Raw genomic sequence first — 26,334 nt, 5'->3', positions numbered from 1 at the left:
ATGACAATGTAAATAGGATTGTAAGAGAATGACACCACCCCAAAAAACAACAGACCAAGAAACCCGATTTGGAACAAAATCGTAAAAAACCCTGTTCATTTCTGTCAGCCTGAGGATGGAACTGTTTGGAATCTGATAGCAGAACCAGACGCTGGTGTGTGGCTTCACCTTAACCTGAATTCCTTCATTCACCTCTTATTTCACTCCCTCTATTTAAACTGATGTTCAGGGAAAGGCATCAAAACCATCCCAGGACCACTCCAGGAGGGTTCCACGGATGCAGTCACCTCCCCCCGTGTCCGCTGGGGAATTCACCGAGCAGGCACAGCAGGTTCATCGTCCAAGGCCAGCTTGGAAGGGGCTTGGAGCACCCTGGTCTATGGAAGGGGTGGGACGGGATGGGTTTTAAGGTCCCTCCCAACCCAAACCAACCAGTGATCCCATGATACCATAGGATGCTGACGCACAAAAACCCACTCACTACAAAGCTCTAATTGTTTTTACCCTGATAATAGACCAAAATGAGCCCCCGGAGCCCAAACACGCCCAGGGGTGCCGGGACGCGCACGAGGGCCTCCGGGAGCGGCCGGGCCGTGTCCCCGCCGTGTCCCCCCATCCCCGTCCCGCCCCTGACCCCGCCGCCGCTCCTCCCCTTCCGCCGGAGCGGCCGTGCCGGGCGGCTCCTCCTCCCGGGCGGCATTAGCTCATCGCGGCGCGGCGGCCGCGGCTCCTCGCGGCCCTTTCTTCTCGCTGCCCGCCGCCCCCATGGCCCTGTGCAACGGGGACACCAAGGTCAGTGCTGCGGCCGCGGGGCCCGGGGGTGCCGCCCGGCCCAGCCCGACCCGGCCCTGCCCGCCCGGGCCGGGCACATGGCGGGGCCCCGCGGCCCGGGAGCGGCGCCGGGCGGGGAACGGGGACCGCGGGGAGCGGGGACCGCCCGCGCCGCAGCCGCAGCCCCGGCTGTTCGCAAGGTGTTAATTCATTAATTAGCTGATTAATTCCCCGAGCAGGGCTCCGGCGGGGCTGTTGTGCGGCGCCCTGCCCGGCCTGTGCCGCCGGGGATTGCCCGGCTGTGTCCCCGCTCCCGGCCGGGGTTCGGTTCCCTCAGAGCTCCCAGCCTCGCCCGGGGCCGCTGCTCCCCCCGCATCGCCCCGTGCCCGTGTGGCTCTGGCACACCGCGGCAGGGAGCGACCCGTGCGCCTCAGGAACTTACAGCTCTTTTTGGTAAAGCAACTTCTTAATCAAGCCCTGCAAGCTGCCTCAAGCCGCTGCTGTAGCAGGATAAAAGACTCGTTCTGGTTTTTTCTATCTAGTTTCCAAAAAAACGTGATTCTGGGGCGGTTGGGTGCTCAGTTTTTGAGTGCTCGCTTGGTCACTGTGTGAGCTTTCTGACACGCTTTTCCTTGGCCGTGTTCACAACCGCCTCTCCTGGCCGGGGTTGCTCCTGCGTGCTCCTCTCCTGCCTTGTTCTCGGCTCTTTATCTGTTTTGTAAGAAGCTGTGGCTCTGAAGGGTTCTTTGAGTTATCAGTTAGTCTCTAAGTTTTCTGCCACGTTTTTCCCCGGCCATGGTCACAGACTCCTTTCCTGGCCGGGGCTGCTCTTGGGGGCTCCAGTTCTCTCTGCCAGTGCTGGCGATGGATGTGGAGCTCATAGCTCATCCTGAACGAGTGAGAGCAGTTTCTGCCGGCACCAGGTCCCACAGCCCATGGACACCTGCATGAGACTCGTGTCTGTTAAAGTTTCCCTTTAACATGTCTGTTAAAGTTTCAGTTTTGGGGCTGAGATAATGGGTTGGGGGCTCTTGTTTCAGTCTGGGGGATGGCCTGAGTTTGAGGGAGCTACTTTCCTGTTATACTTTGAAGTGTGAGTGAGTGTTCTTAGACCTGCTTAATTTTAATACCACAGGGAAAAAATTAAACTCTTGTAAAAACCTGTGCTGGCTTGAAAGTGCGAGATCAAGGCTCCTGGTTTAGGCTTGTGCTGTGTTAGTAGTGTGGGTGAAAGCTCAGGGCTGAGGGCTTGGACAGAGGAGCTGCTGCTGAGACTAGTACTCCAGGACGGGACTGGTCTGTATGGAAATGTGGTCTGTAAATTGCATTAATGACCAACCTGCGAGCATGTGGGTGTGTGAAATGCTGAAAAATCCCCCGATTCTGCACAAGTGGGCTGTTAGGAACCTGCACACTCAGTTTAAGGCGCTAGGCAGGTATGTGAGGAATAGGATTTGTGCTGTCCTTGGCTGGTAGCGCAAGCCTGGTGCCAGTTCTAGAGAACTAGTTCTCTCTAGCTCACTAGAGAACTCAGAATTATTGGGTTTTGACACCAGAAGAACAGCAGTGATGGAAGATTTTTGTCCTCCAGTGTTACCGTGGTAGAGCTGAGGTGGTGGAAGGGGGCTGACCCTCGGTGTGGCAGTACTGTCGGGGTGGCCACACGGCTCAGGTGGCACATGGGATCTTGTGCCATGTCTCTGGCCTGTGGTCAGGGTGACTTGTGATTTGAATTAGCTGAATAGAGGCTTTCTTCTCTCGGTGTGCACAAGCTTTTAGTCCCGCTCTTGGGACACTAGCGTGGTGCCTCTGCCCCAGCACCTGGACAGCCTGGGACAGGTGTCAGAGCAGCTGCCACTGATGCCTTAGGTTTTAACTTTTATATTTTTTAAATTCTTTACTGCCTGGTGTGTAACTCTGAAGTTTCTTGTAGCCTGTTAATTTCTGCTCTCTCATGCTGGGCAGACATAACAAAGCCTCTCCAGGCCTGCTCTCCAAGGACACCCAGACCGTCCTAGGCCCAAAAAGTATAAACCAAAAGCCTCTAAAGTGGGAGTAAGCTGAGGGCAAAACTGAAGCTTTAATTGGAGAATTAACCCTGATATGCAAATGAACCAAACCTATAAAAGGGTGAGGAACTCATGACCTGTTGTCCATCCTGGCAATAGCCTCTGGCTCCCGAGGGGGTGCCTTTAAAGGCCTTTCAGATAAATACCTGCCTTTACTCCTGTCTAGTCTCCGTTTCTAGGAGGCCTCTTAAGGCATCACCACAGGAGATCTCAAAAACAGTGAGCTCTCCAGATATTTGTGCGAATAGACCAGAGGACAAGGAGCTCTAGTCACACCTGTACTGAGGGGAGAAAGAGCTTTCCTCAGAGCCTGTTCAGTCCCCAGCAGGAAGAGGTGCTGGCTCCATAAGCCCTGTCCCTGCAGGAGCTGGGCTGTCTGGTGTCCTCTTAATCTCTGCTGGCACGCCTGTGGTGTACAGAGCTCAGCTGCCATGTTGGCTGCACATGAACAGCATCTGTTCCTTTTTGGATTTCATTAAATGAAGTTTCCCTTGGTAATTTTGGGTTTAAAACCCCTAGCCTTGGAACTGTGCCTTTAAATAAGTAAAGCCAGATCCTGTGCTGACTGCTGCCTTTTTTCCTTTCCTCTTTCTGCCTGTGATTTATGGTAGCGTATGTTGGGCTATCTTAGTCCTGAACCTCCTTGCAGTTCTACTTGTCTGGTTAATTCAGGGGAGTCTGGATCGCTGTCCTGCTTCTGCTGGGATCTGACGGAGGTGCAGGTTCAGGGTACAGACCTACTTATGCTCCTTTAACAATGTTTATCAAGCTCCTCCTGATGTAACTTCGGGCTCTTTCTGTTTTTCACACTTCTGTCTCCCCCACAACTGTTGCTCATGCTCCTGTTAACCACACCTGCCCTGCTAAAAGATCTCGGGGTAGGGCATTGAAAACAGATTGATTTATTTATTAGTTACAGGTGTGGATGCTCGGCTATCAGTCCAGCTGAGCGGACACCAACAGTAACTTCTGTTAGTCTCTTTTTATGAGACTGCTGCAGAGCTCTGTCCCTAAATGACACAACCCACTGCTCCTGAAACAGTTAAAGACTTGAAATAAAAAACCAGCACTGCAAGGAATAGTGTCTTCCCCAAGATGGGCTCAGGAAAGAATAAGGATGTTGGTCTGTCTCACAAGAGCTGTTTATTTAGAAATTGCCAGGTGAAAATGCCCAGAATCACTCTAAAAGTGATTCCCTCCCGTGCACTGGAAGGGAGAACAGTCCTGGTGACTCTGCCTGACTGGGGGTGTGAAGGGGCCTTTGCTGCTCAAGTCTGCTCTCTTTCTTTCTACATGTGCGCTTTTTGTTGTGTAACCCAGGACTGAAAGCCATTAAGCGCTCCCCATCAGGCAACTTGGCTGCCTGAGGGACAAAATTTAGATATCTGATTTTAACCTGGATTTAGGCTTTTGAGGGATTTAGCACTATTTTTTTCCCCCACTTATATCCTTTAATTAAGATAAAACCTCTTCCAGCTGGTGTGAATTTTGGAAGGTTCCAGTGTGTTTATTGGGAGATTGTGTCCCAGCAGGGTGATGCTCTCCAGAGTCACCTGTGACTGGTCTGGGGTGAATTCCTGCCCCAGGTGGAAATGCCTGAGCAGCAGTGATGAGAACACAGGCGAATTCTGGGTTGGAGGTTCTGCTGCCTGCTCCAAATGAGCAGAACAACTCCAACCTGCCATCAGTAAAACTTGAAATGGAGCTCCAAGATGTTTTGGAGGCAGTGTTTTGCCAAAGTAAAACCCTTCCCAGTTTGTCCTTCATGAAACTGCATTGGTAAGGAAACAGGGTAAGCTGTAAGTTAGGGGAAAGAGCACCCCAAAAGAAGTAAATTCTTTAGGCAGCAAATTTTTGGTGTTAGAGCATGGTTCATTTTTCCTTGGAGATGCTCTGATAAGGACACTTCCACGGAACAGCTGCCTCTTTTCACAATTTTTTTTTAACGAAGAAACTTGGCCTTGTGTTTTTTAGCACTCTTTCAGATTTACCCAAATTGGCCAACCAGCTCAGACGTGAGGGGCTCAGAGAGAACCACTGCTTTGTTCTGATGTGCAGTCTGCTCAAATGTTCTGTTCAAAATGTGTTGGGATTTTTAAAAATCATTTAGCAGCAACATTTGTTCTCAATTTCCCCTTTTTATCCTCTCCAGGAGGTAATGTCAAGTGAAGTTCAGCATATGAGGCAGCATGATGAGGAAAAAACAATTTTTGTTTGATTTTGTGCTGCTTTGCCTGAGAAAAAGGCTGATGCTCTCAGTTCTCATGGGCTGTCCTGGGGTTCATGTGGAACTGGAAAATGGAAAAAAAGATGGAGAAGTTGCAGATGGTGATCAGGGTGTATGAGCTCTTGCTTGTGGAAAGCTCTGCCTTCATTAGATCATTAGCATTTTTCTTCTGTAGTTTGTGCCCTGTTTGGTTTGGGGGATGGGGATGTCGTGTCTGTGTGGCTGCTTGGGGTGGGTGTGCTGTGCTGGTGTCCAGCCCCTTTATCTTGCCAGTGCCTCAACTGGTCCATATAATCTTCAAGATTTTTTTTTTTTTCATTTTCAAGTTTCTTGGCTGGTCTTTGTCATTTTTATCATAAATTAGCATAGCTAATTAGCAAAGCCTTGCATATGTTAGTTGCTAAAGAGATCTGGCTTAGTCAGTGGGCTGTCAGTGTAAAGGCAGAGGAGGTTTAGGCTGGGATATGGGGAAACAATTCCTCACAGAAAGGTTTGTAAAGCACTGGCGCGAGCTGCCCAGGGCAGTGGTGGGGTCACCATCCCTGAGAGGGTTCCAGAAGCGTGTGGAAGTGGCACTTGGGGGCAGGGTTCAGTGGCACACACACTGGTGGGCTTGGGTGGACAGCTGGGCTTAGGCTGCTCGTAGAGGCCTTTTCCAGCCCTGTGGCTCGGTGGTTCCGTGGGATTGCTGACGCGGGTGCCGTTCACAGCCCGAGAACGCCGGGGCAGAGCTCAAGGATGGGCAGCACCACTACGAGGGCGCCGTGGTGATCCTGGACGCGGGCGCGCAGTACGGCAAGGTCATCGACCGGCGCGTGCGAGAGCTCTTCGTGCAGTCCGAGATCTTCCCGCTGGAGACGCCGGCCTTCGCCATCCGGGAGCAGGGGTTCCGGTACGTCCTCCTGCAGCCCTGCGCCTGTTCCCTGCTGTCTGTGCCCTGCTCGCCGCCTGGCTTCTCCTGGGCGGCAGCTCCGGTGCCGGGAGTGGTTCCACGGAAACGCCTGGGCTTTGCTGCTGCAGGCACTTGGGCACAGACAGCAGTGTTGTACTTTTGTCTCTCAATGCCTATTTGGACATCAGTTTCTTAATGTCGTTTTAATCATTTCAATTCCTAAGTATCATTCAAGAGGTTGCATTTTAAATATCTGCCAAAATGTGGATGATTTTGCTGTTTTGCCTGTTGAACTGGGGTAGCTGATAGTCAAGGAAAAAAGGTTTTTTTGGCTTCTAAAAATTATTTTCTTACTTATTTTTTTAAATTTAACTAACTAACTTGGATACTGAAGATATAATAAATCATGCCAGATGTTTCTGGGAAAGCAGCTAAAAAAACGCCTTAACTGACACTGCCACTCATTATTTGCAGAAAAAAAAAGGTCTCACAATTATTTAGTACTTTGTACATTAATTTTTCATGTTTTACTAGGCTTTTTAGGATACAGATCTCTTCTGGGTGGGGAGAATAAATACCCTGAAGTCTACAAATCACCAAAGATTTGTACTTACTTCTCAGTTTGGTACAAATCCAGAAATATGGTACGCATGGGATTTTGGTTGTGCTCAGTAACAGATAAAGACAGCGCTGCAGAAGTGCATTTTTCCAATCAATGGTAATTAGTGAAGCAGTAAATAGTGTATGTGTTGATGCAGGTTTGCAGTGGGAAGAACTTCAGAACAGTTGAAAGTTCTTCAGAGCGTTGGGATTAGACCTGTAGGACTTGTCATTGCAAATAGTTGCTCTGAAATGTGGCAGAGCCTCTTCATCCAGGTCACTTCTCAAGGTTGGGGTGGTGGTTTCAGGTCACCCAGGCTGGTCAATAGCTGTGAGTGTCCAGAAAACCTGTTTGTGTCCTCAGTGTCCGTCAGTCAACAAACCCAACAGGTCAACAATGGTCACTGTAAAAATGAGCCTGTGGTTTTATTTGGTGTGTATTCCATGTCTGGGAACAGCCAGGTTCCCACGTTACAGCTCACGCATGGAATGGGCCGAGGAGCTGCGCTTGGGGCTGTGCTGAGGTTTGAGATGGGCAGCAAGAGCCAACATTTTGCTAAATCCTATTTACATGCCATGTTTAAAAAGCCAGCCCCTCAATGCTCAGAACGCTCTCTAGTGACAAACATCATCTAAATGTGGTGTGAACATGAGCATTTCCCCCAAGATCCTGGCTCTCCTTTTAGTCTGGACTCTGGCAGGAGTCCTGATGTTGGGGTTTCAACGCACACATTTTCCCCTTGGTGTTTTTGTGTGGTTCCTGAGGTGCCTGTAATCCAATGCAAAGGAGCTTTCCAGAGCTGGGTCAGGTTGTTTGGGAAGGGGTTTAGGGTAAACCAGAGAAACGTATATTCATACCAACACAGGCAAGTGTGCAGGAAATTACAGGGTGCTGCAGGAAAGCTTGCAAAGTCTGCATCCTGTGCTGGTTCTGACTTCTCTCAGCCTCAACTCTTCTTTTTTTTTACTGTAATACTTGGGCACATTGCAAACCTCTCCATATTATGTTAAATTTCAATTGGTATGAAAAAAACCCAGGTTTTTAAGACTCTACTTTTTGACTAGAGCTGAGTATAACTATTTTGACTTCTGTTAAGAATGCTCAATCTATAGTGTGGCTGTATTCCTTTAATTCCTTCCTAGAACCTAAGGGAGCAGCTGGAGCTGGGCCAGGGCAGGCTCAGGCTGGAGATCAGGGAAAGGTTCTTCCCTGAGAGGGTGCTGGGCACTGCCCAGGCTCCCCAGGGAATGGGCATGGCCCCGAGGCTGCCAGAGCTCCAGGAACATATTCTGTGATTCTAATTAATATTAAATAGTGTTCAGTACATCTGGCACTGGAGCAAGTGCTTCTGCACGTGGAGTTATTTGGAGCAGTAATACCAGCAGGCATGGACACTGCTCAGGCTCTTTAGGGCAGCTCAAGTTCAGGAAATCCAGCGTGTCTCCAGGCTGACCAGAAGTGCCCATGCAAGAACAGCAGGGAGGAGCTCTCAGGACGGTTCGGTGTAAAACTACACCCACGTCAGCTGTGCTGGTTCCAGTGCTGGCCTGGAGATCCCAGCAGGCAGGGAAATAAATGCTGCCTCTACCAGCTCCATCCCTCCAGCTCCTCGCTCCTGGACTGCAGGGGAGCTGGAGGGGCTGCAGGTGACCTCAGTGCCTGGGCTTGGTCCTGCAGGGTTGTTTCTCTTGGTGGCACAGGCAGGTGTGGGCAGCACAGTGCCTGTTCCTGCTGCTCAGAACCAGAAAAACTCTGTTTTGTCAGTACTTGCATGGAACTAATGCTGGGAGAATTATTAGATACATTTAATCCCATTTATGCAACTTCTGTCTCGTTGGTTTTGCATTTCTGGCTCGACACAAGTTTGATGTTCTCTGTGAAATAAACAGTTCTGAGTCCAAGGTCTGGTACAGCCCTGCTCGATCCTGGGCTGAGGCCAGAAGTGTTGCCCAACTGGTGCTTCTGTAGTTCACAGTCTTGTAAATTATTATGGTTTGCAAAAACTCTCTTCCCCTTTGAGATGGTTTAATTTTCTCTTATAGTGTGAAGTATTAACTCTAAACCCCACATGATTGCGTGTATTGCCCTTGGAATTCTCAACTTGTTGCTAATGCCATCTCTGTATAACCAGAATGGTTTAAGGGACTTTTTTTTTTTTTCCATCAGATTTAGGAATTTGGGAGTGGATTTTTTGACTGCAGCTCCCCTCCAAATGTCACAGACTTCATAAACTGTGTGTGTGTATATATATCTATATATAAAAATATATATCTTTGTGCTATACTCTGCATTTATCCCAGCCATCCTGCTCCTCTCGTAGCTGGTGGTTGGCTGTGAGGAATTTAAAATACAGGCACTTTTAATGATGGTTTATATTTATCTTTGTTTAAACTGGGGAAATACCTCCCTGAAAACCTGCTGGGTTTGACAACAAAAATCAAGCCACACATTATGATATCTGTGTTAAAATGTCTGTTAGAAAGTATCTGTTCTAAGAGTGGTATGAGACAGTGTCAATGCTGAAAATAAACAGTGTATTTGTATTAATGATCTCTTCATGTTCTGTCTGCAGAGCTATCATCATATCTGGAGGACCAAACTCTGTGTATGCAGAAGATGCACCATGGTTCGACCCAGCCATATTCACAATAGGAAAACCAGTGCTTGGGATCTGCTATGGGATGCAGGTGCTGTTGGGAGATAACACAGAGTCCTTGGGGTTGGGAAGGAGCTCCAGGAGCGAGTGCAGCCATTAAATCTGCTTGTCCACAGCCACCTTCTAGGCCTCACTTCTGCATGAACTGAAGGTGCTGTGCTGAAGGAGCTGCTTTCCAAACAGAGGCAGTGCCACAGGGGCATTTAATTCACAACCTGAGCTCACTGTGTGTTCCTCTCTTGGCTCTGCCTTCTCTTGTAATGGCCTTAAACTGAAGGAGGGCAGATTTGGATTAGAGATGGGGAGAAATCCTTCCCTGGGAGGGTGGGCAGGCCTGGCACAGGGTGCCCAGAGCAGCTGGGGCTGCCCCTGGATCCCTGGCAGTGTCCAAGGCCAGGTTGGACACTGGGGCTTGGAGCAGCCTGGGACAGTGGGAGGTGTCCCTGCCCATGGCAAGGGTGGGATGGGATGAAGTTTAAGGTCCTTCCAACCCAAAGCAGTCTGGGATGAGTTACAGAAATGGTTTTTCTTTGCTGCAGTGCTGTGAATTGAGTTCCACACTCCCTGTTCTTGCCAGAGTAAATATAACCTGTCAGTCACTCATTAATTCTGCCCAGCTGGTACTGAAGAAGGCACCTCTCCTGGAAACAGGTGGAGCAGTGTTTCAGACATGGGCTGTTTCTAGCATAGTTCTTGAGAGTGCTTAACACTTCCTCACAAAAAGAAATAACCCTTACTTACCTTTGGACTCACTGGTGATCCTGCAGGGATCTGGTATATCCAAGCTGAGCACAACAAACTTGCAGGGAGACAAGGGCTGCTTTAGGTGCATGACTTCTGCTCATGCATCTTGTTTTTTCCAGGGTTAGTCACAAAATAAACATTTTATTGAAGGGAAATAATTCAAGGAAAAACTTTATTCAAGGGAATAAATTCAGGTTTTTGACGTGGCCTCAGATACTCAGCTGGTTTGCAGAGCAGCCGTTTCTGAGGGAAGGAGCTGTGCACTATGGAATATACATTATTTTGCACATCTCTGCCTCTGGGTTTCTGCTCCTTGTGTGTGGCAGTGGCCCCCAGCTGTGCTGGCAGAGGGGAGCGAGCCCAGTACGGAGCAAGGATTCACTCTGAAGAGAATTCTTATACCTTTGGAAAACAACAGGAATGTGGTGAGCTGTTGCCAGTCGGAGTGAGGGATGGAGTGATGCAGGTTGTGAGGTGCTTTCTCATGGGGTCCTTTTGCTCTGCAGATGATGAACAAGGTGTTTGGAGGGACGGTGCACAAGAAGAGCGTTCGGGAGGATGGAGTGTTCAGCATTACCCTGGACAACACCTGCTCACTCTTCAGGTACACAGACATTTCCAGTTCTCAAAGCAGTATCAGTCTGGGAAAGGGTGTCTGGATGGGAGGAAGGTTATTAAAAAAAGAAAAAAGAGTGAAATGAGCTGATAATTGCTAATAAGTCTTTTACAAGTGTGGTCACAAATAAGCAGGTTACTCGTTGAGACAAATACTTAGGCATAACTTTCCAGTTGACTCTAGAAAAGCAGGTGTATTTTCTGAGAATATTGTGTAAACCCCTTATTTCAGAGTCTTCATTGAAAAGCTGTAAGTGCACCATGACCTGAGAATATTTGAGTTAAGCTCTTGTCTCCTGCTCTGCTGTGCTCTTGTATTTGTTGGTACCCATCCAATTTTGGAAAGGGCACAGAAAATCCGACCCCATTCTTCTACCTTCCTTCAAAATTGCATTGTGATGTTTTATAAACCAGAATTAGATTTCTTGATAATTTTGTCGATGGCTCTCAAGTTCCTTGTAAAAAGTCTGGACATTTACTCATCCCTGGTGTTCCAGTTCTATTATCTTCCCTCTGTAGAGCTCCTGCAGAACAGTCTGATGTGCCCAAATTGTCCTGAAAACACATAGTTTTGAACAAGAAAAGTTCACTTTGTTGAAATAAAATGCAAGACTCCCAGCATCCTGATTGACTCCAGATGGCTCCCCACGTCCAGCAAGGGACTTCAATACGGAGGTGTTTATAAGGAGAAACCCACAAACCCTTCAGAACTAAGATCAATTCCCTCTTGCACGAGGAGTGTGTTGTACAGAGACTTAGGCAGCTTCCAAGGGAAGCATAAAGCTGCAGATGGCTGTTCCTGGGAAGGAAATCCTGCAGACATTTCAAATGCCCTGGTCTGCCGAGATGTGCTTTTGTTGGAATCCCTCAGGGCATCTCTTGGAAAGGCAGGGAGTTAGGTCTTTGTTCTTGAACTGATTCTAGTTTTTAATCTTGGTGTAGGGGCCTTCAGAAGGAAGAGCTTGTGCTCCTCACTCACGGAGATAGTGTGGATAAAGTAGCCGATGGATTCAAAGTGGTGGCACAGTCTGGGAACATCATAGCAGGTATTTATCTTATCCTGAATTTGTCTGTTGATAATGTTGGTTAAAGGAAAGAATCATGGCAGACAGGAGTTAGAGCCAAATGGGAACAGAGTAATAGCTCTTGTTACTTAATTGCCAAATAAATGAATTGTTTTTAACAGTTCCTGGTATATGTTTGTATGTCGAGCTGTCGTGATAATAAAGAAATAGACTTTACAAGGAATGGTCCTGATTTAAATGTGGTTAAAAGTAACATTATTTATATAGTTTGTTGTTTTAAAACATGCATGTGTTGTTTGTCTCAGAAATAAAATATTCTGTGCCCTTCAGGCAGGGGAGAGGGAAACCTGCACTGTGGTGTGCAGTGCCAGTGGAGTTTGGGTTTTGCACTGTAACAGTCAAGCACTGTTTAATTATTAAAGCTTTATTAACTTGTTATGTATTTAATATTGCATGAATGTTCAACTGAGCAAGAATAATGTAGGTACTGAAAGCAGAGTTTTAACATCACACAGAGATTGTCGGAGGAAATTGTGGGACCTTAGAATTTGGGTTTTGAAAGCCACTGGAGTTACTGAATCCCAGAGAGCCACTCTGAGTCTCTTGCTTGACTTGGGCATGCATTCAGTTCCAGCTTATTTATTTATTTTTGTTTTGTCATGTATACCAGGCATAGCAAATGAGTCTAAAAAACTCTATGGAGCACAGTTCCACCCTGAGGTGAGCCTCACCGTGAACGGCAAAATGATCCTGAAGAATTTTCTGTACGATATTGCGGGATGCAGCGGCACCTTCACTGTGGAGAACAGAGAACTCCAGTGCATCCAGGATATCAAAGAGAGGGTGGGCTCCTCAAAGGTCCTGGTGAGTTGAGTCAGAGCTGGGGGCTGATTTGCAGAAACACTGGCAGTTGCTGGGGTTTGGGAAGTGGGGAATTGGCGTGGTTTGGGTCATAGATGGCCAGGTTTTTGGGGAGTTGCACAGCTGGGGCAGTGCATTGTCTGTGCTTTCCTTGACTGCTCTCCCTGTCCCAGCTGCACCTCAGCTGTGTGCTAACACGTTCCCCGTGGCCAGCTGACCCAGTGTGGGGTTTTTCCCCTTTCCCCTGGCCAGGTGCTGCTCAGTGGGGGCGTGGACTCCACGGTGTGCACGGCGCTGCTGAACCGGGCCCTGAACCGCGACCAGGTCATCGCTGTGCACATCGACAACGGCTTCATGCGCAAGAGGGAGAGCCAGGCCGTGGAGGAGGCCCTCAAAAAGCTGGGCATCCAGGTGAAAGGTACCACATTCCTGCTCAGTGTTCCTTACACCACTCATAACTTCTCCCAAAACCTACCCTTAGTGCTGGGTTTCACTGATCTGCTGTTCCCAGGCTCACGTACTGTGGCCAGGTCGGTGATGTGGAACCACCTCAACCTGGTCACAAAATTTAAACCTAAAATGTTAGGCCTTATTTACTTGATTGGAGCATGCAGTGAGCTGCCCCATCTCTGTGGGTGTTGGTGTCTGGTATCTGCAGGTGGGCCACCGCAGAGCAGTGGATTTGTTGCCTTGGTCACTCCTCTGCTGAGGGATCCTGTGCAGCTCCTGCAGAACTCACTGGATTTCCATTTTCTCCGGTATCTTGATTAACACCTGGGGCTTCATTTCTTATCCTGAGTCTCTTTTGTTGTCAACTGTGAGCTCCTTTGAGTGATTGAATGCTACTATAGCCAAAATGACTTTTTCAAGACATTTTTTCTTGCTTTTAAAGAGGTGCATTTTAGTTGTTTTGGAGTGGCTTTTTGAGAACAAGGTGTTGATTGGCCAAAGGTTGGACTCAATGATCAGGGAGGCCTTTTCCAACCTTCATGATTCTGTGAAGGAGTTCACTGAGAGAGCAGAAAGTGCCCAGATGTGGCTGATGAGAAGGTTCAAAAGCTTTTTGTACCTCAAGTATGAGGAGGTCAGAGAAGACCAAGTTTGTGCCAGCAGCACGAGCTGCTCTGTACTGCCTGTCTGGTGAATTACAGAGCAATAGCTGCCTGTTCTGGGTCTTATCCAGGGGTTCTCCTGTGTTCTGCTCAGGCAGTGTGGCACTGGGTGAGCAGTGCTTCCCACTGGCCTGGCCCTGGCACAGTGCAGGCTGGGCTGCAGTGTCCTGAGCTTTATTCCAAACACATTTTTCTAAATTTTATTTTATTATTTTTTAGTGGAAAATCCATGTCTTATTCTTGCACTCTGTGGAGCAATAAACCTGGGCTCTGGCAGGCAGCCAGAGGAACAAATTGAGGGAATCCCTTTGCTGCAGACACTCCTTCTGTAGGTCATGGAGTTCAGTGCTGCTGAAGGATGCCAGAGAGCCTCCCAGCTGATCTCTGAGTTGGGAACCTCTCTAAATTAAGAGGCATAATGTAGCATGAGTAAATAGTGCATCATTTAATTTTGGTTGCAGAAAGGCCTTGGGGAAACACTGTCCTGTAAACTATTTAAAGCAAGTAAATTATAATCTAAGAGGGGAAGCAAGAACTGGACTTGCATGTGGCTGCCTAACCTCACAATATGGAAAAAGCAGTCAGTTAATAAAGGAAATAAAAGGCTTTTGTTAAAATTAATTCCTGAGGTATTGAACATATTCAATGCAATTAATAGTCAAAGGCCCACAATGATTTTTATTTTTGGGGTTTTTTTTTTAAAAACAATAAATGGCAAATTTATTTTGTAAACCTGCATAAAAATCTTTATTGATTTTTGTCAAACCAAAATCCCTGTGATTTTCTGCAGTGGTGAATGCAGCCCATTCATTCTATAATGGCACAACAACTCTGCCCATCTCAGATGAGGACAGAACTCCACGTAAAAGAATTAGCAAGACCTTAAATATGACTACAAGTCCTGAAGAAAAGAGAAAAATTATCGGTGACACCTTTGTCAAGGTAATGTTTATTTGTTGTTTGGTTGAATTTTTTAAATATTGTGATTCCTGGGTACATCTTCTACTGTTTAATCAGTGGCATCAGTGCTTGTGTAAGCTGTGGATGACCCAAGAAGCCTTTGGTAAGTGACAGGGAGAATATTTAACAGGCACTGATGTTCCTGTACTTTGGAGATTTTTTTTTCCATCTTCTGTTGAACAAAAGCTGGGGTTACAGGACTGCTTGAGCAGTGGGACAGTGCAATCCTTAGTTTGCTGATTGATTGTGATCCTTTTGCAGCTCTGTACCATTTGCTGGACTTGACTTTGTCTTCCTTGAGACCTCTGACAGCCCCAAAGCACTGTTTGTTTTTCTGCCCACCCTGCAGATTGCCAACGAGGTCATCGGAGAGATGAACCTGAAACCTGAGGAGGTCTTTCTTGCTCAGGGAACCCTCAGGCCTGACCTCATCGAAAGCGCTTCCCTGGTGGCCAGTGGCAAAGCTGAGGTGATCAAAACCCACCACAACGACACCGAGCTGATCCGCAAGCTGCGCGAGGAGGTGAGGGGCAGGGGGCTGCTGCTCCTGGCTCTCCCGGGAGGCTGAGCGTCCAAAAATTTCCCTCTTTTGCTGCTCTGACTGTCCTGCACTGATGGGACCCTGTTGGGACAAGGCCTGTGAGACTCTGGTGTATTTTTGTGCATCATCGCATTTCCTTTGTTGCCTTGGGTCTGTTCATCTGAAGTGCAGAAAAGCTTTTTAAACACCTTTCTGTGCACAGCTCTTTGGTATTAGCATGTGAGGCAAAGGTAGGAGAGTGCCCTGATTTGATTTTTCTGGCATCAGAATGGTGAGTTCTGTACCTGTATTGTAAAATACCCTAAGAAAGAACCAACACAGGAGAGAGGCCTCACCCAGCAATCGGGTGGAAGGTGCTCAGTTAACACCAACTCCACCCACAGGAGAGAACTAATGATCCCCGTGTCTCATACTGATCCCTGCACAAAGTGTTTTCAAGGCTTTGGGGTTGGTTTGAACATCCAGCAAAGACGAGAAAGGTCTGAATTGGTGCAGGCAGAGCCAGCCTGAGCTTACAGCTCTGTCTGCTCTGCTGGAGCCATGGATTCTTCTGGCACAAGCTGGAACTTCCAGGTCTCACCCTTTGTCCTGCAGCTGTTCTACAAAGCCCACGTTCACATGGAATTTCTTTCCAGTGTTTATGGAATCCTTGGCACTGGTGCTGTGAGGTCAGGCCAGCTCCTAAACATTTGAGGTTTTTTGTTTGGATATATGAGCTGGAGTGTAAATTGCCTTTTTTATTTATTCTTTTTCTTTTATAGGGTAAAGTAATAGAACCACTGAAAGACTTTCACAAAGATGAAGTGCGAGTGCTGGGAAGAGAACTTGGTCTTCCTGAAGAGCTGGTTTGCAGGCATCCCTTCCCAGGTAAGGGAGCTGGGGGATCACAGCAGGGTTCTTGAGCAGATCCAGAATAACTGCAGTATGTTGGAGTATAAAGCTGATCTCTAAACGTAGAAAAAAGTCGATTTAGGTTTTTACTTGAGCACAGTCTTTCAGGAAAAGATTATTTGAGAGCAGCTTGATAAATTTATGTAATGTTTTATAATTGAGTTCACTGCCTTTGGTTTTGGTGGGAGAAGCCAAAGCAGGAGTTCTCAAAAAGTGCAGTGAGCACTGCCTGAGCTGCCATGTGGATCTTCCCTGCAGTAATGGCTTGACGCTGCCTTTCCAAGGGGCATTTGCTGTCTTGGAAGTAAATGCTCAACATTTCTAACACGAGTTCTCCACCAGAAAACAGCAAAGTGGATAATTGTGGGTTGGTTTCTTTCTGTCTTTGAGGGTGTGAAGACAACTGAAGCTGAGATACAATGGCAGAATACGCAGTGCTCAGTGGCTGACTCACTGTTCCACATTTTCAGGTGAAAATTAGCTTCCTGTTATTTAGGATAATGTTTTTTTCAATGTTGCTTTGCAGGGCCTGGCCTAGCAATCAGAGTGATCTGTGCTGAAGAACCTTATGTGTGCAAAGACTTCCCAGAAACAAACAACATCTTGAAAATAGTTGCAGATTTTTCTGCAAGTGTGAAGAAGGTAAGGAAATTCTAAATTTTAATTTTGAGTGATGGTTCTGTAGTGACCTGCAGTGAGGTTTAGTCTGCTAAAAGGTTCAAAGGACTGGTTGGTGCTCTTTAAGGAATGCTGCCTCCCAGCACAGCTCAACTGAAGCTGTTCAGTGGAATTTTTAGTGCTGTGACTGGTGCATGTGTTGAACCATTTCTGGAAGATGGAACTTTATTTACCTTTCAGATAATAAACAGATTCTGTTGTAGTTAAACTTCGTGCAGATGAGATCACATAGAGTCAGGAAAAGATCTTCCCTCCTGAAAGAGTTGTAACATTTTAGGTTTGCACACCGCAGAAATCACTGGGTGTGTAAATGTGAGTGCAGGGGCTGGTGCTGGCCAGGTGCCCTGTTCCAAAACCTGGAGTTTTTAATGGGTGATGTTTCACTTCTACACCTCCTGACTCTTCTGCCCTTTGTGGTGGCTGTGAGTCATTAGAGGGGTCTGCTCTGAGGTGTGAGTTCAAAACAACTTCCAGAACCTTTTTGGTAAATCCTGAAGGGCAGGGATTTCCATCTGCCTTTCCTTTAAAACACATGGAATTGTGGTGCCATAAAACTGAAAAGTGCAGCTTTGTGAAGGAGAAAATGAGCTCAGGAAAAGAGCTTCCCCTATGGCCTTGGAGAGCTGCAGCTTAAAATGCAGTGTAATCACAGGAAAGTGCTTTTGCTAATGCTTGATTGTCAAATGAGAGGTATCTTTTAAATAGTTCCAAGGGGTAAATGTAGACTAAGCAAACAGTTACTTAAAAAACAATTTTATTTGTGCTGTGCAAGTTCTGTTTGAGGGCCTGGGAGCTTCATTTAATTTCAATTTATTGTTCTGCATCCTTGCCCAGCCTCATACATTGCTGCAGAGGGTGAAGGCGTGCACGAGTGAGGAGGACCAGGAGAAGCTGATGCAGATCACAAGCCTACATTCACTGAATGCCTTCTTGCTACCAATCAAAACTGTGGGAGTGCAGGTACAGGGCTCCTTCCAGGAGTGTTCTGGGAGCTGCTTCCCAGTGGGGCGGCCTGTGGGGAAACATCTCTGCTGCTCAGGGGCTGGGAATACAGAGCTTGGCTCAGGAAGGGGACCTGGAGGTGCTGTGCCAGCCTTGTCCCGTGTGGGTGGGAGTGCAGGGCAGGTGTTGGGGTCCCTGAGCAGGTCAGTGCCAGGGGCTCTTTGGGGCACTGTCCAGCCCCGGGGCTGCTCACTCACAGTCCACTGCTGCAGCCCCCCTGAGCTCTGCTGTCACCCTGCTGGCCCCACTGAGGCTCGGGAGTGCTCGGCTGCATTGGGTAAAAATCCCTCTTTCCTACATTTGGATGTGGTTGCTGCCCTTTCCAGTGCTTTTCTGAACTGTGCTAATCCCTCTCCTTGGGAGAGGAGGAGCGTGGGCACAGGGACACACACCAGGTGCAGGTGCTGAGCTGGCACTCTCATGGAACTGTGCAGTAGCTTGGGAGATTTCCTTACTGAGCACTCATGGCTGTACAGCACCTTGCTCTGCACTCTGTGTTGAATTCCTCCTCATATTTTATTTTCAGCTGCGTGTGGCTCCCGTGGCTCTTTGCAGTCAGCTTTGGTTACTGTTTCAGGATGCAGTGTCATCAGATTTCTGTGCTTTCTCACCAAAATACCAACACTGGCCACTGCAGATGAGTCTTGCCAGTCTGAATATTTCTTTTTACAGCTCTGTCATCTTGCTCTTTGTTTTCTCACCCACTCAGTCTCTCACTGGTGTCACCAGCTCAGTGTCTGCTAAATGTTGGCCCAAACTGTGGTCCTGTCACCTGCAGGATGGACAGGAAGGCATTGTGAGTTGTTCTGGCAGCAAAGCTCACATTCAGTGTGGTTATTTCTGTTCTGCAGGGTGACTGTCGCTCATACAGCTACGTCTGTGGCATCTCCAGTAAAGATGCTCCACACTGGGAGTCCCTGATGTTTCTTGCCAGGCTCATACCACGCATGTGCCACAACATCAACAGGTGAGTATTGAATTACCTTTATTTTTAATTATCTAGTTCATGTATAGAAGTTTAGCTGGTGTAAACATTTCCCTGTTTAATCTGGAGTGTACTATTTTTGTATGTTGGACAGGTGTATCATACAGAGGTCACAAATACTCAATAAATCAAAATATGGATTTATTTCCAGCTTGAAAAGAAATTGCTGGCCTATATCCTTGGATTAGGCAGCATCCACTATAATTCATGCAAATCTCTTCTGCAAGACTCCAGCCTGGTGCTGAGCTGTGGTATGCTGCAGTTTGGTTTGCCTTTGTGTCAGGAGGGATTTGTGTGGGGCTGTCAGCTCTGATGGCACAGGGAGAGCTGCAAAGCTGGGCAGTTTGATCGTAACTGAGCTCTCTGAGGATACATTTTCTCCCTACTCGAGTCTGTAACTTTCCCAGCAGGTGAAGGTGCTTAGACATGAAATCAGCTCTGGAGAATTATACCCTCCTTGCCTGGCTGTGGGATTTCTGCCAAAACTGCTTAGAACTGCTTGTAGCAAAACTTCATTTTCTCACATAAGTGACACCTACTGACAGAGCTTTTACGCTGAAGGGTGAGACCTGGAATTGCAAGATACCTGTTTAAATTAAGTGCAGAGGGGACAAAAGAAGGCATAAATCAGGATTGCCTGTGCAGTTTCAGAGTATGTCAAAAAAGGAAAATAAAAGCCAGTTTCTGGCTTTAGAGCGCTGCTGATTTCTTTAAGCTCTGCTGGATTTGATGCTGCCCTCCTGAACATCCCACATCTCTGGGAGTTCTGCTCTCCCTGGGGTCTTTGCAGGCTCTACTGCTGTTACAGGGACAGTGAGGAGGGCACTGCCATAGTTGGTCTGCTGCCCAGCTGTGCTTGCAGGCTTTGTATTCCAAACAAAAATACACAGTATAAACTGGCATATCTGTGTGCTTTGGAATTTAGACAAGTGCTCCTGGTTTGTATCTCCAGACTCCAGCAGCTGCTGTGGACACGTCGTGGTAAATCTGTGCGCGAGGCCACTCAAACTCTGCCTTTTCTTCTGCAGCATCTGAAACACAAGGGATGAGATTAAAAATGTAAAGCTGGTGTGACTGCTTTGAATTCAGATGTTTTGGTGCAGATGTACTTCTGTAGATTCATAAATTGCAGTTAGTGCCCTGTGCTGAAAACGCTTCATTAACAATAAGGTGTAGCATTTGATGCGGGGTTTGGTGGTCTCCTGTTAAAAACTGTAAGCAAGATGAAACATTATGCTGTTCCTAGCTCTGATTTCTCGCTGTAGCACTGAACATGCAGGTTTTAGGCAATCTGGTTTATTCTGTGTGTGGAAAATGTGGTTTTCCCTACCCTGTGTGTTGCAGAGTCGTGTACGTGTTTGGCCCCCCTGTCAAGGAGCCCCCCACGGATGTCACCCCCACCTTCCTGACCACAGGAGTCCTCAGCACTTTACGTCAAGCTGACTTTGAGGCTCACAACATTCTCAGGGAGTCTGGTAGGTGCTCCACCTTTACCCCAGGGGTCAGACTCACAGTTGCAGATCCCTGCAAACCTCATGGATGTAATTAGAGTGGTGCTGTCAAAATCTACAAGCAAATGTCTCCAAAAAAGTCATCAATTAATGGGATGACAGTGAAAAGTTGTGGAAGCTGATAGCTAAAGGACAGGAATTAATTTTAGGGGATTTTTGGGACTGACCTGCTTCCAACACACCATGAAGCTCAAAGCTGTGGTGTTTCACTGCAAACCTGTGCAAAAAGTACTGTCAGGCAGCTGAAAGTCACCCAAATCCCTTCTCTTTGCTATGTCAGTGTTCACCTGGGGTGAAGAAACTTGACATAGTGTTGGTTTTGGGGAAAGTCCAGATGCCAAGTTTCACATGGGGGTGATGCTCATGGCCTGTGGTGGTTTCAGGTTTCTTAACTTGAAGTCAAAGCTGTATTTGTCAACCCAAACCCTGCACGGCCAGGGGGTGTGGAGTCCCCTGGATGTGCTACGCAGGCAGAGCCTGGGAATAAATAGTTCTGAGGTTCAGCCTCTTTAGTTTTTTGCTTAATTACCTTTGGAGATGTGATCTGTGTGGGAAGCATTGCATCAGCCCTGCCTGTATTTCGTATAAATCAAGTTACAACAGATCCCCCCTCTTTGAGGATCCATACTCAGGTTACAAAGCTGTGTGAACAGAATTTGTGCAGAATTAACCTCAAAAGGCTGAGATAACACTGTCGGCTGTGTTGGTAAAGCTGTAGCTGTGTCTCGCTAACTTTTGGTGACACTTGGCTTTGTGTGAATGAATCGCTCCTAAAAATAAGCCTGGAGTTATGGTTTAGTGAAAAAACCTCCCTGTGCAGCAGCTCAGGCCAGGGCTGGCAGAGGGAGAGAGCCTGAGCAGCATGAGCTCCACACATCTGGATTTTGGACCTTTAGGTCACTGAAACGGGGAGATTGGGGGCTGTGCATTGCCTTTCAGGAGATGTTAAAAATCAGTGAAATGTGATCGTCTGGAGTTACCTGCCCACCAGCAGCCAGAGACACTGGAGAGCTTCCTCCTGATTAAAGACTATTCAAAGAATATTTCAAAGAGATATTTGTGAAGGGCTCTTTATTGGGATTGATATGGGAACAGATAAAAGCCCATGGTTTTATGTTATGTGGGAAGGAAAGTGGCTCTTCAGTAGATGCACAGTGAATTACAGGGTAACACAGATTAGCTGGGATTTTTCTGCATGCCTGCAAAGTCTGAGGATCATCTTAAATGGCAGTTTCTAGAATCCCAGAATGGTTTGGGTTGGAAGGGACCTTAAGGATCATCTGTTCCCCCCCTGGGGCCACTTTCCAGTGTCCCAGGCTGCTCCAAGCCCCATCCAGCCTGGCCTTGGACACTTGCAGGAATGGGGCAGCCACAGCTTCTCTGGGAACTTGAGGGCCTGGTGAGCACTGAGTGCTGGTTTGAGCAGCTGTAGAGCTGCAGCACTGCCTTGTGACCTCGGGCTGTGGGACCAGAGGGAGCAGATCCCACAGGATGCAGAAGCAGCTCCTGGTTTAGAGCTGGAAGCACACATGGGAGTTGCGCAGAACTTGTGTCACTCTTGTGCACCCAACCAATGCCCTCTGTGCCCTGTGTGCTGCAGGCTATGCTGGGAAGATCAGCCAGATGCCAATCATCCTGACCCCGCTGCATTTCGACCGGGACCCCCCTCCAGAAGCAGCCCTCGTGCCAGAGGTCTGTGGTCATCAGGCCCTTCATCACCAGCGACTTCATGACGGGCATCGCAGCCACGCCGGGCAACGAGGTGCCCGAGGAGGTGAGGGGGCTCCAGCTGCCTGCCCCACGAAATCTGTGCTCTACGTGGCTCACTCTGACTTTCCTCTCACTCTCATTCACTTCGATTTTCTTGCGATTTTTTTCTCTCTTATAAATAATCACTAGGAAGAATATTGTGGTGTTTGGGGAAAAAAGCTAACAAAATGAGGGGCTGGCAGATGGGTATGACAAACTTGAAGGCTTTCCAGCAGAGCTGAGCCAAAATACCACCAATTAAAGAAGAAAGAATACCCCAGCCATTCCTGGGATTTGGAATTAAATTTTGCATCAGTAATTGGAAACTTCCTGGCGTTATGAATTGCCTTTGTCTGGCACTTCTGCTTTCACTGGAACTTGCAGTTTAACGTCTCAGTGTCTGTTTGCTCTTTAGGTCACTAAAAGGACTTAGGAGTCAGTTTCCTTTTTTTTTTTTTTTTTTTTGTCCTCTGGGAAACTTTATCCATGTCCAGTCAAGTACTTTGTCCCTCTGGGAATGCGCTGTAGGAGCAGGATTGACCTTTTATTTTAAACACACTTTAGGAGCATATGAGCATTGTTTAGTAATTGTATATACCTGAGCTCCTCTACTTTAAGGCAGCCTATCCATGAAAAACAACCAATTCAGGTTGCCATGTGAACTGTCCCCTTGTATAAAATGAGGATTCATTTGACCTCAGTGTTTGTGTTTAAAAACAACCAAACACCATAAAACCCACCCCCAAACAAAAACCCTGCGTTCTTCAAAATGAAAAATGGTCATTTTAAGGCTAGGTAATAGTGTGGTGACTAAGTAACAGAGGTTACAGAAAATAATCATGTTTATGGGGGAAATAATAATGTTTTTCTATACAGAGCAATGTTAATGTTAATTCATGCTTGCACTATAGACAGTGTGTCATGCAAGGGGTGTTGGGAACTGTGGGGTTTTCAGGGAAGCTGAACTTCTGAGGATCATCAAATTCTCATCTAGAATATTCCTGCTAACATAGATTAATTGTGAGCTCTGGAAGATAATTATCACTGGAAATGATAATTCTCACTCTTTCCTTTGGGTATTTATTGAATTTTTTACCTTGACAGCTTCTGGTTTTCTTTTGGCAGGGGTTGGTTTCCCCCAGCTGTTCTCTGTGCTTGGTGGCCCAGCTGGAGGTGCTGGTGCGAGGGGAGCCAGGGAGGGACTGGCAGGAACAGGCAGCACAGTGTTCCTGCTGAACTCCAGGGAGCAGCTTTGAGCCTGGGCAGTTCTGTCTGTGCCAAACTCAGCAAGCCCCAAGTGTAGCTGTACCACAAACGAGAGGTTTTCTTTTAGCTGATTGTATTTCCTGCCTGGTGGCACTGTGCTGACAGCAACAGGCTCTTCTCTCTGGTGTCCAGCAGAATTGGTGTGAGCAGTTTGCCCTCAAGCTTTTCGAGGATGATTTTCATCAGGTCTGTGTCACATGCTTTCTTCTGATATTCTGTTTCCCCTCCACCACAGGTTGTGTTGAAAATGGTGGCAGAGATCAAGAAGATCCCTGGCATCTCTCGGGTGATGTATGACTTGACATCAAAGCCACCAGGAACTACGGAGTGGGAGTAATTAACTGTTCCCTATCCAAGTACTGTGTGCAGTCTAAATCATATCAGAAACCATTCCCAGTGTTGACATGCAGTACTGTGAAAGAGTGACTGGAGCTGCTACATCGCATCAGATTCCTCTCCTGGAGCATAATCCTGCAGTTCAGAGCTGTGCTGGGGATGAGAGCAGCGTGGGGCTGAGGATTGTACGGGTAAATGATGGTGGCAGCGCTGCCGGGACAGGCCCCTCTGCTTTGCCTTTGTCGTTCCAGTCCCCGTGTTCTCCTGTGTTCTGTTACTGTCATTTCAGTGTCTCTTTGTTTTTGTACACTGTGTAAAAAGAGACAGTTTATTTACTTCTACCAAAAGCATTGTTACAGCCCAAACATGTAAAAGGAGTTAATTCTTTGTGACCAACCGCTTTGGGACGGATTTATTATAAATAAATATTTTGCCAAATGGAGTAGTGGGTACTGTTGAGTCGTGGAGTGGCTGTGTATGCTGTGTCCTGTGTTCTGTGCTCCTGGACCCGGCCCGAGGCGCCAGGGCTGGGCAGTGCTGACCTCTGTGGCACCGCCGTGTCCGTGTGTCCGTCCCTGCTCGCCCGGGCCCAGGAGAGCTCCCGGCTCCTTCCCGTGGCTCACCCGGGCACTGCCGTGGCTCTGAGTGCTCTGGGGATGGCAGGAGGGCAAACCTGGCAGTGCGGCTGGGCAAGCTGTGGCAGCCGAGCTCCTGCACCTGTGGCTCCTGTGTGTCCCCAGCGCTGCCCCTGTGCTTCCCTTGTACTTGATGACAGTTTATTTTCTACACATTTGCTCTGACAGAGTTTTTTTGGGGTGTGTGTTGTGCTTAGCTCGATCTGTAAGATCACTCTAGTTGTTAGTGTGGAGCCCTGGTCGGGGTGAGCTCCCCATCCCTGTAGATCTCCTGTCGCTCGTGTTCTGCTGTTCGTAGTGAAGCAATAATTTGAGATGGTTACTGGACAGGAGCTTTCTGATGTTTTGAGGCAAAGCCATTTCCATCCACCTGTCCTGTGGCAGGAACAGTTGGATTCTGACCTGAGCAGGTTGCTGGGTGCCTGCTGGTACCCCCACTGGGGGACCTGCAATGTGCATTCATCCCTCTTATCCTGATTTTTTCGTTTAAGCAGTTGTGTTTTGTTCAGCTGCAAGATCACTGTAGTATTACGGGGTAAAATACTTGGTTTAAACTGTTCAGTAACATGGAGTATTTCATGGCTGTAGCTCCTTCTCCCTGCCCTTGCCTGGATTTGTGAACTGGAATAATATTGAACCTGTTTGTTCCATATTTTTGGTCGCACGCATTTTCCTGCTCTTGCATTCCCTGCCTACACACTATGGAAATTGGGTTTGGAAATCTCTGCTCCTAGGAAATGGCCAACTGGTGTAAATGGATTGTTTTTGCCTGTGTCACTGAGGGGTGTTTTGCACGAGGGGGAGGAGGTGGTGTGTCCCAGCTCCGAGGGCTGCTGGGGACAGGGGCTGCAGGAGGGCAGCAATTGGGGTGGGGAGCTCTGCCTCCCCTCCAGCCCTGCTGCAGGAGGGCTTTGCAGCTTGGGCAAGTGCAGCTTAATTGACGTGGGCAAATTGAGCTGAATTGATAACTCAGTCACCTCCTTTTTAGAAGGGGGTGGTGATTTGCACCTACACCTGTCATAAGCTCTCTGAGCTTCAGTGGTGCCAGTGATTATTGATTCCTTTGCTGCAGGAAGGGGGTCTGTGGTTGGTTAAACCCTGTAAATGGGTGTTTGCTGGGGCAGGACCTGTCCCAGCCGGTAAAAGCTGATCTCAAAGAGAGCTCCTCAGTGAAGTTCCAGTGCATTTAAGTTTGGCAGGAAAGGCTGAGGGCAGCTGTTGTCATTTCTGGGTGGTATCTTGCTCAGAAGGGTGCAGAGACAAGAGCTGAATCTCTGGTGAGATGCAGAACCCCCTCAGTTCTCACAGCAACAGGCTCGTCCTTGTGGCTGCCACGGCTGTGTTGCCTTGACAGCAAACAAGCAGAGCTGAAGGAATCACTAAAAATAATGCAAATAATACAGAGAACTCTGAAACCCAGCCCCTGCTGGATTGTGCCCGGGCTGTTGCTGTGTAGCTGGAGCTGCAGTTTGTCTCCTGTGGTTGTGATGTAGCTGGGGTAAAGTGTGCCCACAGTGAGGGCTGGGGCTGCAGGGGAGGTGGTGCCTCTGGGACACACCCTTCAGCTCTCCTGGGCAGGAACCTTTTATTCCCTGCATGCTGCGCCCTTGGAAAAGTCCTCCTTGGAGCTGCGTCCTAACTCTGGGCAGGATGTCTGCTGTGCACTGTGACCATCCTTTAACCCCTGAGCTGCGTCCCCTCTGCATTCCTGGAGCTGGGCAGCAATTCCGTGCTCTTCTTTAGGTCAGAAAGTTGGATATTGAACATTTTAGGCATAAACTATTGCACTATAAATCAAAATGTCTTACTGAAATGGAGTCTGTGCCCCTCAGCCCCTGCCCTGTGTGCCAGCTGTGCGTCGTGGCCGTGCTGGGTTGTTCTGGGAAGGTTGGTGTGCTCATCCCAGCAGTTCTGGGCGTTTCTGTGGAATCCCTGTGTCCTGGACAGCCAAAGTGGAGAGAAACATCATACTCTGTTCACATTTCTTAAAAACCAGTTATATTTAGCACCTAGTTTACAAACTAATACCTGTAGCTGCCCTGTACAATTGTTCACCTCGAGTCTTCAGTAAAACATGTCAGCAATTAGAGGAATTTGTATCGGGGGCACTCCCCATCAGTCTCAATTTTTAACATTTTTCTGCTTGTGAAATGATAAAGTACTGTGAGCCTTAATTTTTATCCACAAATAAAAATATTATGTTTGAA

At 47.7% G+C, this 26,334-nt stretch overlaps 1 protein-coding gene across 1 annotated transcript; it reads left to right on the top strand.

Moving 5' to 3' along the window:
* The first annotated feature begins 662 nt into the window (after nt 1–662).
* On the top strand, nt 663–26,334 carry GMPS (guanine monophosphate synthase). The gene is given in 17 exon segments (XM_032119527.1): nt 663–792; nt 5,778–5,959; nt 9,133–9,247; nt 10,467–10,564; nt 11,518–11,621; nt 12,271–12,464; nt 12,714–12,879; nt 14,364–14,515; nt 14,883–15,056; nt 15,836–15,941; nt 16,492–16,607; nt 17,478–17,603; nt 18,497–18,612; nt 19,975–20,105; nt 21,742–21,803; nt 21,805–21,915; nt 23,392–26,334. Coding segments are annotated over 17 exon segments (2,082 nt in total). The 5' UTR covers nt 663–765; the 3' UTR covers nt 23,494–26,334.

This window comes from Corvus moneduloides, chromosome 10 (assembly GCF_009650955.1).
Source record: "Corvus moneduloides isolate bCorMon1 chromosome 10, bCorMon1.pri, whole genome shotgun sequence".
In the NCBI taxonomy this organism is placed as follows: Eukaryota; Metazoa; Chordata; class Aves; order Passeriformes; family Corvidae; genus Corvus; species Corvus moneduloides.
Note: the sequence above shows the minus strand (reverse complement) of the source record. Positions and strands in the feature narration are given on the sequence as shown.